The sequence below is a fragment of the Cydia fagiglandana genome, chromosome 23, assembly GCF_963556715.1.
Source record: "Cydia fagiglandana chromosome 23, ilCydFagi1.1, whole genome shotgun sequence".
NCBI classification, from domain to species: domain Eukaryota; kingdom Metazoa; phylum Arthropoda; class Insecta; order Lepidoptera; family Tortricidae; genus Cydia; species Cydia fagiglandana.
Genome location: NC_085954.1, coordinates 6477790 through 6495388, shown reverse-complemented (window position 1 = coordinate 6495388; position 17599 = coordinate 6477790). Strand labels below are relative to the sequence as shown.

The 17599-nt window shown below is 36.7% G+C and overlaps 1 protein-coding gene across 1 annotated transcript in view; it reads left to right on the top strand.

Moving 5' to 3' along the window:
- LOC134675878 (homeobox protein OTX1 B) overlaps window positions 1-15899 on the top strand; it is a 63340-nt gene extending 47441 nt beyond the window's left edge. Inside the window, exons 3-5 of the mRNA XM_063534206.1 lie at window positions 7977-8131; window positions 12944-13684; window positions 14050-15899. Coding sequence (XP_063390276.1) covers window positions 7977-8131; window positions 12944-13684; window positions 14050-14340 — 1187 coding nt within the window. The 3' untranslated portion in view covers window positions 14341-15899. The remainder of the gene's footprint in view (window positions 1-7976; window positions 8132-12943; window positions 13685-14049) is intronic.
- Window positions 15900-17599: the final 1700 nt, after the last annotated feature.

Below are 17599 nucleotides of genomic sequence, written 5' to 3'. Positions count from 1 at the left end.
AACTTATGTACTAATTATTAAAACACAAAATCTTTACCTTAACACCCATAGATGTAGGAACAAAAATGTTATATTATAACTATAGCTGAATTACTTGTATACTGTACTTCTAGTTCTAGACCAAACTGCCTTGAGGCACATCTAGTGCTACTACATAAAAAATAGTTCAGGACAATCAGGACCCAGATATCTCAAAAAGGATGTACGGATAATTATTGAGCCATTTAGGGCCCTATTAGCCAAATTGGTTGTTCAATAGTTACGCTATGGAATGTCCAATTTAGCTAGAACCCTAAATGGCTCACTGAGTGCGACTCTACATAGTCTACATCTAAAAATTGCAGGTAGTAATAGAAATATAAGTAATCTAATCGAATTTAAACTGTTGTGAGACATACTAACATTTAATAATTTTACGGTTTAGACTCACTTGTTTTTAGTCACTCGCGCGACATGTGACGTAAAATTATTCAATATAAGTAATCATCTATTTTCCAAACACGAATCTCTATATTATCAATCGTCGTTAGAATAGAGCAGACTCTTGCTGCATCACTAAAATGCTAGACGCCCTTTTTAAATGTAAAATCATAAATGCAAATTGTAATTAATCTATCAATTATCCAAACACGGAACCGGTTTACGATAAACAAACCCACGCGGCGTGTATGCAAATCTTAACAATTTCACGCTCCATACACACGACGTGTAGGCAGAGTTTAAATGGTAAGCCTGTCAGTTTAAAAAAGTTGCAACGATGTAGTTTCGTAGTTTGGATTAGGAGTAGCGCCGTTTAATGCGATTTAGCAGGCAAATTATAATATACGATTGCTAAACAACTGAACAAGTGAAGTTCTTTGGTGTTATAGACCGCTCCATAAACAAACCAGTTTGTAGGTATATCTTATAATCATAATATGAAATCGTAAAGGTTTAGTAGGTTCTCATTATTTTTATATAAAGCAAATATGAACTGAATAATCAGAACGGGGCATACACTTGGGCATAGAACGCCCATGTGAGAGAGATTCAAAGAAAAAAATTGTCAAAATTTTACAAAAGTACTTCGTAAACGCTTTCATAAAAGCGCATGTGATTCATCAAGGTTTATATATTTAGCGGATTTTATGCCTTTCCCATGGAAAAATTATATTTCATAGTTTACCTTTATGCTCTAAAGCTATCCACTTAATTTGAACCAATCTTCCGCTCAACATCTGCTCTAAAAACTACTACACCCATCAAACGATGTACTCTGTTTTTTTATGGTCAAGAGAGTGATTTGATTTTAAAAAAATGTTAAAATCAGAATAACCTCCTCTAATAATGTCAAGGCAATATAAAGGTGCCCACAAAAATTACCAACGTAAGTCAAGTGTGCCATCGGGCCCGATTCGGATTTTGAAATAGACATCTATTAGATACCTATGTTTTAGACATCACCGATATGATAATGATATGTTTAAGATCTAACCTGTCAAAATTGTCATTTGCGCGATTCTGGAGATACTCTTGAACGATTTCCACAGGATATGACTTATAGATCCAATTCACATCTAATAGATATCTTACTCTATCTAACGTAAAAGTGACATTGGCTGTCCGAATTGCGCTGCAAAAGAGAACTAGTTCATATCTAAACTATAACGTATCTAGAATGGATCTAGTACGTATCGTCTCTTGTGAATATCTTGAATTTCAAATACGGCAAATCAGCCCAAGTTCACACATCAGTAGCCCATTAGATAACCGACGACGTGCGAAAGTGATCATAAAATGCTCATAACTTATTTGATCTTTGCCTCTATTAGGCAACCGAGATGAAATATTACACTGTTGCTCATAAAATAGTCGGTCATTCACCTTTCCAGTTTGGGGAATTGTGTTAAACTTATCGAGTACCTATTTAGTGTTCATAATCGAAATGTCACTTTCGTTATTTAATTAATTGGTTATTTATATTTTTCTTTTATTAGTTTATTACCTATGTATACAGGGTTTTACTGACCATCGGGCTTTAAATCTAGGGCTCGATTCTACTCGCTAAACTTAGCTACTTTTATTATGGCACCAACCCCTAAAACCAAAAAAAATTTTTACGTTTTCATACATTTTGTCTGATCAGATGTCGACGTTTTCTATGGATAAGCCAAAAAATATTCCCCGATTTTAAGGTTGGTCCCATAGTAAAAGTAGCTCAGTTTAGCGAGTAAAATCAAGCCCTGGAATTAAAGCCCCAATGTCAGACACATACTGTATATTGTATATTTCTGTAATCGGCAATGGAAATTCAAATGGGTAACTTGATTTCAACGACAATAATAATCGTGTTTTTAAAACCATTTTAAAACTATATTTTACAATATTTATGTAGAAGCTGTCTAGCCTAACTCTGCAACGAATTTGTAGTGATGAAGTGTGGGAATGCCACTATAAAACATGATGTTTTCATCCCCTTTATCACTCAACAGTCTGTGCAAAATTGGCTTGGCCCGACTTTACTACGAGTATATAGTGTTCCAATTCCAATATTAAGGGGTATCCGTCTGGATACCCCATGGTCCCGTCTGGGACTGACGAAATCAGTCGATTTGCTCAGGAAAATAATTGGTCAATCTCATCTAGCGTCCACACGTACACAAATTAAATCACCATTTGCATTCTACTATGAAAATTGACATTTTTGTGTCCGCACCTGCTGATGTGATCGAGGAATCAAATTGGTATTTGCGTCCGCACGGCCCTGTTTGATCGGAGAATTTCATCAGATTGGCGAAAAATTGTCTCGTCTGGATACAACTTTACCTACCTACCTAAAGTGTAGTAAAGCTAAATACACATGTAACCATTTCTTGTCTATGCTATATTATGTTTTAATAACATTGGCATTGGCAAATGTCCATAACCTAACAAAAAATGTTTCACACTAGTAGAGTCTGGCTAGCCAAAAATTGTTGACAGATATTTCGTTGTTGTATCACCAATTGTCTATGATTTAAAAAAAAGCTAAAAGTCAGTTATCAATTTAAGTCATTCATTCAAATTATTTGCGGTTTATAACGGATTTATTTTAAATAATTTTATTAATTTTTATACTGAGTGAGATTTGCAAACTATTATTTAAGCTCGTAAATAATTACGACAATGTGCGATGTCGACGTGTAGCTTTGTATAACGAAAAACTGCAATGTTTACAAGTCCTAACCAAATGTAAACAAATTAGAAGGTTGGTGCTCTATAAATGTTTTGATACTTTAAGTACTAGTTCTAACATTTGCCTATTACTTTGATTAAGTATGTGAATTTATTAATGCCTTAATCTCATAAACAGGATAAGTCTATAAAGAAACGGATAAACTAAAATTTCTGAAAAATATCCATAAAATCTAAATATTGGAACGTAAACATATGTGTTTGTCGTTGACTGTACTTTAAATAGTGGTAGAAATTATGTGAGCTAACTTTGAGTGCACGTAAACGTTTATTTAACTTATTTCCTTAGGTACCTTACTTGTGCACAGAAAATCAAAAATATTGTCTAGTATCAAAACTATAATTCCTACTACACAAAGTGTGACCAGCCCAAGATTTTTTGATTTTCCCGCCAAACATTTGTGTAAAATTTCGGTAGCCAGACTCTAGTTTATAAGAAAACTAATCATAATTAATGACTTCCAATTGACTACATGACACTATAACCAGTTTTGGCTGAATATCATTAATTTAATGTTTAAATATGTATATTTGTACGTATTCGGATTCCCCATTTTATTGTTATAGTTATAATGAAACTGACCGAATTCCTCTACTGTGTTACGAATTGCTAATAAGTTTTAGAATTTATAATATTTATGTGTTGAAAACTTGATATGCTATTGTAGATCGAGTTAAAAACCCACAGCTTATGCTAATTGAAACTATTTTTAAACCAAATGAAAATCTCGTCTGTATTCCAAGGTACCTATATTTTCCGCTCGTTCCTACTCCATAAATAAGAAATTAGTCTAATTAAAAAAAAACATGTACGGACGCTAGGACTGTCAGTACTTATTGCAACATTTACATTCGATTTTTAAATTTCCTCAGTGAATATATAACGCTGGCCGTTTTGTTACGTTACACTTCATCTTTATTGAATGCCAACCATGGTATTCCGAGTACAAGGTGTCTCGTTTGCAATATTTGACTTACACCCCATGTTGCACAATGTACTATTAAAGTAAATTAAAACAGGTACCTTACCAATACTTATTTCCAGTCTATCTAGGTACCTACACTATTAATAGAAGTTTATTAATTTACCACAGACATTCCTTTGGCAGCACTTTCATTTTGTAAGTGACTAAGTACTCGCAATGCTACGCAATCTTCGCTCGTGCCTTGTGTAAATCCCTACCAACATGCAATGGTACCACGCAAATCTCTAAAACCATAGACAAAAGGTCCACTATTGCTTGACGTATTTGTCTCGTTTGTGTACGTTTCATAGTAAATCTCCAACGTACTCTTACAAAAATGTATTTCATTCAACTTAGGAATTTATCTGTCATCATTCACACGACAAAACAAACTCGAAAGCGGGTCATATGTTAATACCTGTAATCCTACACAATTAAAAACTATACCATCATATTTCAAACTAAAATTACATCCAAACTTAGAAAAAATCGACATCTCCACAACTAGGAACTGTGTTTCAGACGTTTAAAAAGATTAATTTTGTCTATGCGCGTTGAATGAATGGTCAAAGACAGACTGCTTGTCTCGACTTTTGTATACCATAGAGCATAGACTAATTCTTTTTCATTTTCAGTTAAGGAATGTTATTGTTTGTCAAGATTACACGTTTACAAGTACTCAATAGTTTTGGTAGCTTGTTTGTTTAGCTTGATAAATTGCCTTTACTATAAAAAGAGAAAGCCTAAGTGTATCGTATGCTCAATGGTTAAGCCTTAGCACAGAATAAATAATAGTACTAGGTACAGAAGACTCACTCCCTAACAAAACGCGTCTGTTACGATCAGCACAGATATGGCCGCTAGGTGGCGACAGCGCCACGCGCGGCTTATGGCAAACCCCAAAATTGGGGTCGAACGGATGTACTTTTAGCTACCTGTAGCAAAGCAACGAAATCGCGGAGTGAGCCACGCCTAGCCTTAGTACAAAAGATACGACAAGCCTTCATAATTTAGCTGTAATCTCAGGACAAACAATTACAAATACTTCTCTTGATTTTAGCAAGCAAACTCATATGCTGTTACGCAAGTTTTGCAACCAAGCTTCTGTACAGTCACCATCAGATATATCCGACCGGCCAAGGTGTTCACAATAATCTGAACACGCACTCTATCGCCTTGACAATAGAGGCGTGCTCAGATATTTGTGAGCGCCTTGACCGCTCCGATATATCTGATGGCGACTGTACCTTTGTAGGGTCCCATAAGTCGTGGGTCCACAGCATAGATATAAACTATGGATGAGCGCATGCATATGAATTGCCCGTTGCGATCTTCATGTCAGCAAAAAAGCGCCATCTGTTACACACTGCGTACAACTACGTGAGCTCGACTCTCGCGATAACTTTGTACGGGCGTACAAGGCTTGTTAAGTTTATTCGCGGTTTATATCAGAAGAGCGTCGATTAAGTTTATGGTTAATCAAAATTATTTGTTGTATTTGTTGGCGTTGTTTGATATCCGTGTCGTCGACACTGACGCTCCTTCTTACCTCTCAAGACCCGTGACATCTGTACTAAAATCAGCTGAAGACGAAAAACAGAGAAAATATTCCACGGCCTGTGAAATGCGACATGCAACTTTCACACCACTTGTAACATCTGTTGACAGCGTCTATGCACCCCAAATGTCCTCCGTTATAAAACATATGGCAGAAACCATATCTCAACGTTGGAACCGATCTCTAAGTACTGTACTGGGCTGGCTGAGATGCAGGATCAGTAACGCCGTTATACGTGCCACCACCATGTGCATCCGAGGCACACGCCACCGGTTTAAGTCCCCCGCCTGGTGGCTTGGGTTCGACGACGGTGCCGCCCTTCCACACATCGACTGAAACCCCTTTTCTACCCTACCTACATATGTCTTAACCTAACCCTTTGCCTATGTATTACTTATGATTCTCGTAATAAATGCTTTAGTTAACATATTTATTGTATTAAAATGGGCGAACTTATCCTTATAAGTTTCCGTTCTTCTACGTTATTTCGTGATGTCATTATCGTCTCAGGTGGCAATGCAATATTTTAAACATTCGCGCAGTGCGGTGTGCCGCCCTGTGTAAGCCGGCTCTGTCAAGGTCGACAAGTTGGCCGAGCTACTAGCTACAGCAGTACAGTTCGATAAGTACCTCCCGAGCTTTCGCGAGTAAAATGCGGCGAACAACTATTTCTGTTAGTTTCTTGCTTGCAAAACAGGTAGAGTAAAAAAGAAGGAAACAGCAATACAAACTAACTATTTTGGCTCAGTGATCCAAAGAGAATCTTGGCCTCCGAAACGAGAGCGTGCCACCTGTCCACAAATATGATGCAAAAATATAAGTAGGTAATGGAAAGTATTAAATACAGCGATGTGAATTAATCGGTGTTTGAAAATGCGCGCTTTGTTTCTAGCGCTCACCTGTTAATTTTTTTTGAGTTTTACCTACAGTTAATTAAAAACTTTAACCTGACAAGAATTAATATACTAGGTACCTAAGTCAACGAATAAAACAATAACAAATACTTGATCTTGTTATTTCGAATGTTTTTAATAATTATGTAAAAGAAACGGGAACAAACTCTGTAAGACAGACAATAGGTACTTTAATTTCGGTAATTATATCCGGTAGGTAATCAACTAATCATATTTAAGTAAATTTACCTATACAAATCACGCAGTATGCATTTCTACTTCATAATAACTTCCAAAGAGAAATGACGTCCTTACAAGGTTAATGCATTAGCGCTATGACGTACGAGCGAACATTAGTTGCTCGTGAGAATGAAATAAAATTATCGTTTAAAATTGGTTTTAAGCAATAAATAAACCTAATTGGAAATTACTTACCGATGATATGAGATCCCATTTTTTTTCTTATACTTCCTATAATGGTTTTTGCACCCTTTTACAACGCAATAAGGCATTTTTGTGTTATGCTGCGTGACAACTTTCTACTGCGCAATTCGCCACACGACTGAGCGCCGGGGTGTGATAAATGCAAATATCACACCCATGTAGCGGCCCCCTTTTTAGTGCTCGTTAGCCGCGTCCTTACGAAGTAATATATATGTCCATGGTCCACAGTCAATAAGAAAAACTTTGTAGTTTCATCATGGAAGATAGTCAATGAGCCCGATTCGGATTATGAAATAGACATCTATTAGATATCTTTTAGACATCACCATGATACGATAACGATCTATTTAAGATCTAACCTGTCAAATTTGCGCGATTCTGGAGATACTCTTGAACGATTTCCACAGGATATGACTTAGAGATCCAATTCACATCTAATAGATATCTTACTCTATCTAACGTAAAAGTGACATTGGTTGCCCGAATTGCGCTGCAAAAGAGAACTAGTTGATATTTAAACTATAACGTATCTAGAATGGATCTAGTACGTGTCGTCTCTTGTGATTATCTTCAAGTTCGAATACGGCAATATCTGTCTGTCTGACCAATTCATCTGTAGCTTAGCTCAGTTACCAGAAATTCATAAAAATGTTACACTAATATCATATCATACTTTTCAAAGAAAAGTGGGTAGAATTACCTACTGTGCCAGAGCTCAACACTAACACTTCTGAAGTTGCAGGCACCCATAGGCTACGGTAAAGTACGGTAATCGCTTACCATCAGGCGGGCCGTATGCTTGTTTGCCACTGACGTAGTACACAAAAAAATCAAAGCACTTGATGTCCTATTTATCCATATTTGATTGTCAAATATATAACCGAATATATTTCTCTTTGTCAGGCGTGAATCCCCGAAAGCAGCGGCGCGAGCGGACGACGTTCACACGCGCGCAGCTCGACGTTTTGGAGGCGTTATTTGGCAAGACGAGGTACCCCGACATCTTCATGAGGGAGGAAGTGGCGCTCAAGATTAACCTGCCGGAGTCTAGAGTTCAGGTAATGTCTGAAAAGGTTTACTTATGTAACTTAAGTTCGTAGAATAGGTATGAGCCGTACGAGTCGAGCGAAACAATGTAACACTTAGGGCCACCCCACATCTGGCGTCTTTCGAGCGTCGGCGTCTACAATTCTATAGCCGCTGCTCGACGCAACGTCGACGCAACGTCGACGCAACTGCGCAGCGACGTCATTTTCCATAGCGCTGACCAGACTCCGACGCTCGAAAGACGCTAGATGTGGGGGGGGGGCCTTAGGGCCACTTACTCCAATTCTAACCCGGGGCTAACCGGTTACCTGGAGTTACCATAGCTACCAGTACAATTTGACAATGGGTTACCGGTTTATCCGACTAACCCCGGGTAGTAGGCTGGTGCAAGTGGCCCTTAATGTGTTTCATTATAGAGGCAGTGGCGGATTTGCCCTAAGGCCAAGTAAGGCCGGGCCTAGGGCGGCAAATTGTGACAAAAAATTCGCTAATAATAACAAGAAATAACTCAAAATGTAGTCAATGTGATGGGTGCTGAGACAGGGGCGGCTACAGGGCCTGGGGCCTAGGGGGACAAAGACTGCAAATCCGCCACTGTATAGAGGTAGATGTCAAGCCCTTTTCCATGGAACTTTTTGATCAAACATGTTAATAACTAGAAGAGACCTTTTTCGAACGTGCAACAAGCAGAATTTGAGAAATAAATAGTTATACATGTTATAATATATAGAAGCATATAAATACCAAACAATAATGGCGTTAATGAGCGAGTGAATAGGACGAGTGAACAGATTTTTATATAGGTAGGTACCTAGTTGATGTACCTATGTAACTTGGTAAATACATATATAACAGCTAAATTTAAAAAAGGGTAAAGAGAAATACTTAAATTTATTCTTAAAGAACTTCTCAAATATTTGAAACTGAATATTAATTAAAATTATGTTAAATCTAGTTTCCTACGAGACATGTTGAAAGCCACGAACTTTTTATCTACACTGTTAAGATTATCTCTTAAATTTCATCCCAATCGATAAAGCAAGAAGCTTCAAACGGTAGCTTATTTACTCCGATAATTATAGATAATAACGTTAAAATACCGAGAGTGTGGTGATTCGTTAAATCCCCCCTACTTTAAGTAGGCTAGTTCCAAAATAGCCCTTATGGCTTTCACATAAGGTCTCCGTCTGTGTTCTTTCGATATTCTCAATTAAGTTAAGATAGCCTGTAGATAAAAAGTATAATCCGGTATAATGGGAAACCACCCATAATGTGAGGTAACCGGATTGGCTCTTACTTACATGCTGAGATAGTCACGTCCCTCTTGTCGAATGGTTATAATATCTGTACTCGCAGCGTGCTCAAAAATATCTGAACATGTACTTAACGCCTTAACAATAAAGTCGTGTTAAGATATTTGTGAGCTCCATGTTCGCTCTGATACGTCTGCTTCTAAAGGCGTGCGACTGTTAACACAGCGTCCGTTTGATTCCATTTTCTAGTCTCCTACTATGTCCATAACCCGTTAGAATGTGTTAGTTACGTACTACGTTACGTTGTGATGATATATATATATTACATATTTTAGCAAGTTACGTGACACAAATTTTAAAAACCCTAGTTTCCACCCTTAAGAGCTCCACAGACTTTACAACAAATAGTTTGCGATTTTTGATAATTGCACGCTGCAATCGCAACGCAAATCGCAAGCAATTATCGGTGACATCTGTAGAGCCCGTTAATTTACTTCGTTCAGTCGCCAAATAAAACCATAGACTAAAGCAAAGCGCGCAGCTTTTCATTCCAGCCAACATAACAAACAATTCAAAATGGCCGCCGACAGCAACTCGTTAGCGAGATAAGAAGACGATAGAAGATCTAATCGAGAACATAATTGGACAAACATGAGTTAAATTATTTTTATAACGATCTTGTTAGTCATAGTGCAGCCTTTTGTAGTTATTGTTGTCGGATTAAAAATAATGGGGTCCCGTTGTAGCAACTCGGAAAATTTCTTGAACCTATTTTACTACTTATGTAGCAGAGAAAGCAGAGAAGTTTGTGTAGTTATCTACAGAATATAAACACACAACATAAACACACATTGGTCTCTATCACTTTTCCATATTACTTAGTGCGATAGAGAGAGATGCAGAATTTCTTTCGCTATTACGGTACCAAACGATTGTCATCTTGGCTAGGCGCCCAATTATTACAATCAAAATTAGCCTACTAATTGTAAGCCAATGAACGGTATGTGAAATAAAAATTTAATGCAAACATATATACACGGTGTAACATGAGTAAACCGAATAATTTTAACAGCGTATTCCTGATCATATTTAAAGACAAAAATGTCCTATAAACTTTTTTGATATTCGCCTAGTTTCAGAGATATTATTAATTAAAAAAAAAATAAGTTTTTATTGTTACATGGTGTAAAGGCCTTTTTGATGGTGATGTTGCTGCTTAAGGAACGTAGTCTAAATATCCTTATTGATAGATGTCAAAAAGTCACAAGTAACACTTTACAAAAAGTATGTTCTACGAAAAAAAAGTAAAAATCAATTTTAAGTGACAAGTTTACCAATGACATTTATTATTTATGTACAAATACATTCAAAAAATTTAAAAAAACGAAAAAAAAAAATTTTTTTTTTGGCCAAATTTACCTAAACTTATATTACATTTTTTACTTCTTTTGACCTCAGAAATGCGTGGTTAAAATTATTCGGTTTCCTCATGTTACACCGTGTATACCTTACATTCTTTATCTGAAAATTCAATTTTCTACGTCATTTGTTTTTGAGATACCGCGATTATACTTAGGAGGGCAAATCAAATGTAACATTGCAAACTTTAAAACTCTGTAAATATAATTTTTTAATATTTGTGCGGAAAGAGAAGAATCGTGGAATGTATGGGGCCCAATACATTCCACGACTCTTCTCTTTCCGAACAGACTAGGAGGTTTTTCTATGACAAAGTGAAAATAATTACCAATTTTAGGTACCCAAACCACCACAAGTTACTTATATGGCGTTATGACTATACTGCAAAACGTAATTTCTAGACCAAAAAAAGTCACTGCCACTTTTTACTAGTGCGTCTTGTAATTTATGTAAAAATAAGTAAATAAAAGTACTTTTTTAAATCGTAGTAGTAAAATTACTAATAAATAAATTATCTTAGCGTGATTATTTATCAAAAGGAATTTACATTTTCACAAACTATTGCAGTGGCAACATTGTCTTAGTTTTTTTGGTCGTGAATTACGTTTCGCAGTTTAACCATTTATACTTTATAGGTATTGAATTAGCTGTGCCGACACGTTACGACTTTCTCGTTTAGCGTCTACACAGCTAGCTATTAAAACCTAACAACCTCCAAAAAAACCCGAATCACGCCGAAGTCATTCCATCCGTGCTCCACCACGGCCCGTACGGATTAGTGCCCCAAACTTGTACCCCATTGTCCACATTTGTACCCCATTGTAGCCATTGTGCCAGCTGAATGACTAATGAAGTAATTTTTACGAAAAGAGCACACGATTGGAAGTTTCATTTGAATTGGGGCGGAAGGATTACCATTTCACTAATATGGGCGATTTATATTATTGTTATGATGCCTAGTTAGGTAGCTCTATTACATACATAAACAATACCTTAAACTTTAAAGTATTTACTATGCTGACTAAATAGAAAATATTAGCGTGACCCAAGTATCCTTGGTAGCAAGTATTTATCAACTACTTCGCCCCGCTGTTTACGCTAAATCTAAATTATTATCTGTAACAAAACTTCTTATAAATATCCTAGCCCTTTGTTTTACGAGAACCTCACAAAAATGCCATATGTAAGTATTTTGACTGCGGTCAAATTAGGTGTATCCCGTTTGAATTTCTTCGCTTATGCTTCAACTGCATTAGGTAAAGAGTAAACCCATTAGCGTGACCCAAATACCATGGTAGCAAGTATTATCAACTACTTCGCCTCGCTGTTTACGCTAGATCATAAATATTATCTATAACAAAACTTCTTCTTCTTACTTTCTTTACTTCTTTTTTTTCTTCTTTCTTTTTACTTTGTTTTTTTTTATGCGAGCCTAGAAAAATTGACTACAATCAAATTAGAAATTAGTTTGAATTTCTTCGCTTTTGCGTCTTCAACTAGTTGAACTGCATTAGTTAAAGAGTAAACCAATTAGCGTAACCCGAGCGCCCCGAGTGCCCTCGGTAGCGCGTATCAATTACCCGCCCCTGTTTGCGCAGCGATTTGCGACTGATTCATGAGGCGAGAAGTGCGTGAGTTAGGGCTCATTTAGACGATGCGAGAATTCGCATGCGAGTTTCATTACATTGCGGGTTTTGATCGGTCGGTTGAATTGGACGTAACCAACAGTCCGCAATGTAATCCGCGCCGTCTAAATCAGTCCTTAGGGGCGGTTGTTTGTTTAATTTGCACCACATTTGTACAATCGACGAAGATGACGTTTGTTTGAAGATTGTGCCGAAAGAAAATGACCGCTTTCTGCATTTTGTCCGCGACTAAAGTACAGTCGTAGGTACTTACCGTACATTCAATTTTTAAACATGCAGAAAAACATTTTTTCTTGATTACTGAAGGTTAGATTTTGGAGCTTAATTTCCGTCTTTAAGCTGCGTTAAAGATAAGACGCGGTAAGCGGTTAAACAATGTCAAATTGTACTGGTAAACATGGTAACTCCAAGTTTAACTGGTTAACCCCGGGTTTGTGGAACGGTACAAGTAGCCTTTAAAGTTTACCCAACAAGCCATGTCCTAATAAAAACATTTTTCCAACAGGTCTGGTTCAAGAACCGAAGAGCAAAATGCCGGCAGCAGCTGCAGCAGCAGACCAACACGCAGATCTCCAGCAAGTCGTCCAGCTCCAAAACCTCCATCTCCTCCAGCCTCAAATCCTCCAACACCTCCTCAAAAATCACCACCTCCAAGTCCTTAACGAGCTCAAGCAACAGTCTCACTACAAACACATCCAGCATAGCTACATCATCACCCAACTTACCCATAACCCCTACTACTTCCGTGAGTCCCCCAATAAATGTTATTTGCAAGAAAGAGTCCGCACCAAACTACGACTCGTCGACCAAAAACAACACACTATCGTCTATAAGCCACCATTACTCCAATGACGCTTTACGATTAAGCGGTAAGGATGACTCGAACGTCCACGGATACGGAGTCACTCCGAAACAGGAATTATATTCCAGCCCGAAAAGACTGGACTACTCAGGAAAGGTGGACTACTCTGAAAAGTCTTTCGGCAGTAGCTTGGTAAAAGACCAGTACAGCTCTAGATTAACCGGGAACCTAACGCCTTTAGGGTCGAATTCCTCTATAATGACCACCCCTTCCCCTCCCATCACCCCCCAGAGCCTGAACGGGCCGGGGAACGTGTATCATCCGGATAGCTACAACAGTTTCCATTGGCCGGGCAGTTCGGATTATATAAGGAGTTATTCGTCGTCACATCATCATCAGGGGTATGGGCAGGGCGCCTATAACTCCCCGTATTATCCCAGTCAGGTATGAATTAAATATTATTTTGAATAATTTTCACTTGTAGGATACCCGTATACAAAGTTAAAATTTAGAAAATCAAAAACTCTGCCTTTATTAAAACTTAACAGCAGTAATAAATAAAAGATTGCTTTAATGTCTGCTACTGGTTTTCGCTAATTTAAAGTTAAAATGCAGCACTCGTAAAATAACAGGTTCTTAAATTTATTTTTAATAGACTTTGCATACTAGATGATTTATCACTTTGGTAGATTTATTCTTAGAGTTGAAAGAAAATCAATAAAATAGTAGTAAATTACTTATACTATCTGATTTAAACTTAAATTTACTCAAAGGTATTCAATTTTTTTAATAACTTATTTTATCCACAGATGGAATACTTCAACGGTTCCTCCGTCAACCAGTCGCACGGCAGCCACCACGGCCACAACTTGACCACCAACGGCAACCAGCTCTACAACCAGGTGTCCTTCGGCAACCCCTCGCCGCCCGCTGCCTGGCCTTCCCACCACAACATACTCTCCTCTGGCCCGGAATCCCCAGAGAACCAGTCACAGAACTCCCCACACCTGAGCATGCTTCAAGCTTCGCAAATAACCAACTTCTCCAATACTGGTAACAGTTACTTCGCACCGGAAAAATACGGTATCAACATGGTTTAGTGTATCTAGTCTTTCTTAGGTTATTTTGTAAATATGTTAGCCGCCGGCAAAACGAGCGCGCACGCGGAAATTCCCGTTATTTCTTGTTTTCGACGCGTATTTTCATTAAACTTTAAAATGGTATTCAATATTCGTGAGCGTGTTCTAAATTATTTCTTTTTACAGGATATTGAATAGCTTTTAAAGAGTTTTGATTATACGTTTATAGGACATATCATTGTTAACAAAAATAACGTTTTCGGTAACTCGGCGAGGCGGCGCGCTGTTTTTCCCGGCGGTGTTGAAATTGAGACGAAGTTTCTTTTGTAAATTAAAGTTTCGAGCGAGGGAGGGATTACGTTTTGCGCTTACTTAAATATTCTCACATTAATCAACTTAAAACGACAACTTTTGCGTTACTTTTTCTTAAATTAACGAGATACTTTATTCATATTACGGACACTGTTAATTTTATTAAAAGTACCGCTAAATTTGGAATTAAAAATCCATCTTACTGGACAGCGATAATCTCAATTCTCGCTTGAGTAATAATTTACCAATTTTAAAAGTGCTTAACTAAAAATTACCAAATAACGAGAATCAACGAAAGATAAACCCTGGTTATCAAAAGGCCTAATTGAAATTGTATCGAAATTTGCCATATTGTTTTACCTAACTTTAGTTTAATGTATAGAGATTTCATTTTCATATACTTGCCTCCTTCCTATGTAAAAAGACCTGAGTCATATCACTTATTATATTTAAAGAAAATAGGCTACGTTAGTACAGAACTCGCTAAATAAAATAAATATAGTTTTAATCCTGTAAATAAGTTAAGAGTTTTATTTTTAAAAACAATTTGTAAATGTGTGTGGTCCGGATGTATATGTGACTTATAGTTTAGATTAAATTTAAGATTTATTTTTATGACCAGTGGGCAACTGTGATTGTCTAATAAATACTCCTAATTTATTACTTTGGACAATTAGGGATCATATAAACTATATGTTCTTTTTATTGCAAAGTAATCGTACTTAATTTTGATTGAATGGACTGGTAACATTTGATTGAAAGGTTAAAAGTTTTAACCTTTTAAATCTTTATGGAAATCGTTTACGTATTTGTGAAAAAAGCAATACCGGGAAATTTTATTAAGTTTTTTTGTTGTAATTTCATTGTTAGACGCAAAACACACCGTGCCACGGTTTATAGCGTTCAGTGATCTATAGTTTCGTAACACAGTGTAACGGCGCGGCAGTGTGTTTTGCCTTAAACATCACACCAAAAATATCATGAACATTCCTTTAGTTATATTATATTTAATTTAAATCACTTTTATTGATCCAATTCGCATTTAATATGAAATTAATCGCAAAGAGATTATTAGTTGATGAAATAATTGAAATTAATTTCAAATTTGTAGGTATAATGTAATGAATTGTAATTTATAGTGTTGGTATTAAGCTTGGACATAGCTAAGTTAGGTGCATACGAGTCAGTGTATTTTTTTTTAAGTTAAGTTGTATGAATTAAATAGCTATTGAAATATTGAATCCGAATATATGCATATAAAAATACAATTTAATTGTTTTATTTGTATTTTCTAACATTATCAAAACACGGAATGAGAAATCGAGTCGACACTGGAATTTAAATTTTTTGATCAAAACTTAAACAGAAAGCTGACATAACACTACTGAATACTTAAATATACATATTTCTAATTTTAAAGTTCTTAGCAGTGGAAACCGTAAAATGAATATCAAATCACAAGCATATTTTTTTAAAGTGATATTCGCCTCGCCTACTCTAAAACCTAGTGTTAGTTTTTCGTACTTCAAAACGACTTCCTAACCTAATATTAAGCAGGAGGTCCCGGGTTCGAATCCTGGTAAAACTAAAGATGAAACATTTCTACATCACGATCTAACTGGTACTTTCTAAAGTTCCATCACCAAATTGTTCTGAGGGTGATGTAGTGGAAGACGTAAGATTAGATCACATCCTAATGAAATGTGTTCGCAACGAATCAGTTCGCCGAGAGATTGAAGATGAAAACTTTATTTAGTTTCACCTGACCGTTGTCTGTAATCAAATCTTGCAAATTAAAGATCCACTTCCCGGTTTCCGATTGAGCTGAAATTTTGCATACATACGTAAGTCGGGTGACAATGCAATATTATGGTGTCATCGAGCTGATCTAATGGTGGAGACTAGAGGTGGCCTTAGGAACCATGAAAACTTTATTTAGTTTCACCTGACCGTTGTCTGTAATCAAATCTTGCAAGTTAAAGATACACTTCCCGGTTTCCGATTGAGCTGAAATTTTGCATACATACGTAAGTCGGGTGACAATGCAATATTATGGTGTCATCGAGCTGATCTAATGGTGGAGACTAGAGGTGGCCTTAGGAACCATGAAAACTTTATTTAGTTTCACCTGACCGTTGTCTGTAATCAAATCTTGCAAGTTAAAGATACACTTCCCGGTTTCCGATTGAGCTGGAATTTTGCATACATACGTAAGTCGGGTGACAATGCAATATTATGGTGTCATCGAGCTGATCTAATGGTGGAGACCAGAGGTGGCCTTAGGAACCATGTGATAAAACAACGAAACCTAATTGTGTTTTGGGGTTTTTAGAATTGTCTCGATGAGTATTAATTGCCTGTGGAAACAAAAGTACAGTCAGCGATAAAAGCTTGTACCAAAAATGATTTTTTTGCCAAATACTTATTAAGATTGGTGGATGTAATTATATTATATTGATTGGTAAATGTAGGTTTAACTATAGTTCGTTTTTTTTAGCATTAGAAAGAACTCCACAGAAGCAAGCGTGCAGTTTTTATCAGGCTCTTTAATTGTTAATAATTATTGAATTATCTAATGTAACATGGTCAATACATATAATTTACTTCAAATTATTGCCGCTAAAAGTGCTGGGTTTGGAACCACACGCTTACTTCTGCGAAGTTCTTTCTAATGCTAAAAAAACGGACTATAGACGATAAGATTTACGTAATATATAACACAGAGCGACATCGTCACTCAGTGACAAAGCGCTTTCAATAATAAAAAAAAGTCAGGTAAGTAGTAGACAAGACTATATATTTATGGTGACATCTGACTATATAAGGATCCGGGTACCCTCTAGAATAATAGCCGCAATAGTACTTGAATTACCTATATAGAAACTTTTTAGGCTGCCTTCCTACAGTTGGTACTGAAGGGAAGATGGAACGAGCGGGAATCAACCAATAGATTCAGTCAGTGGAAAGG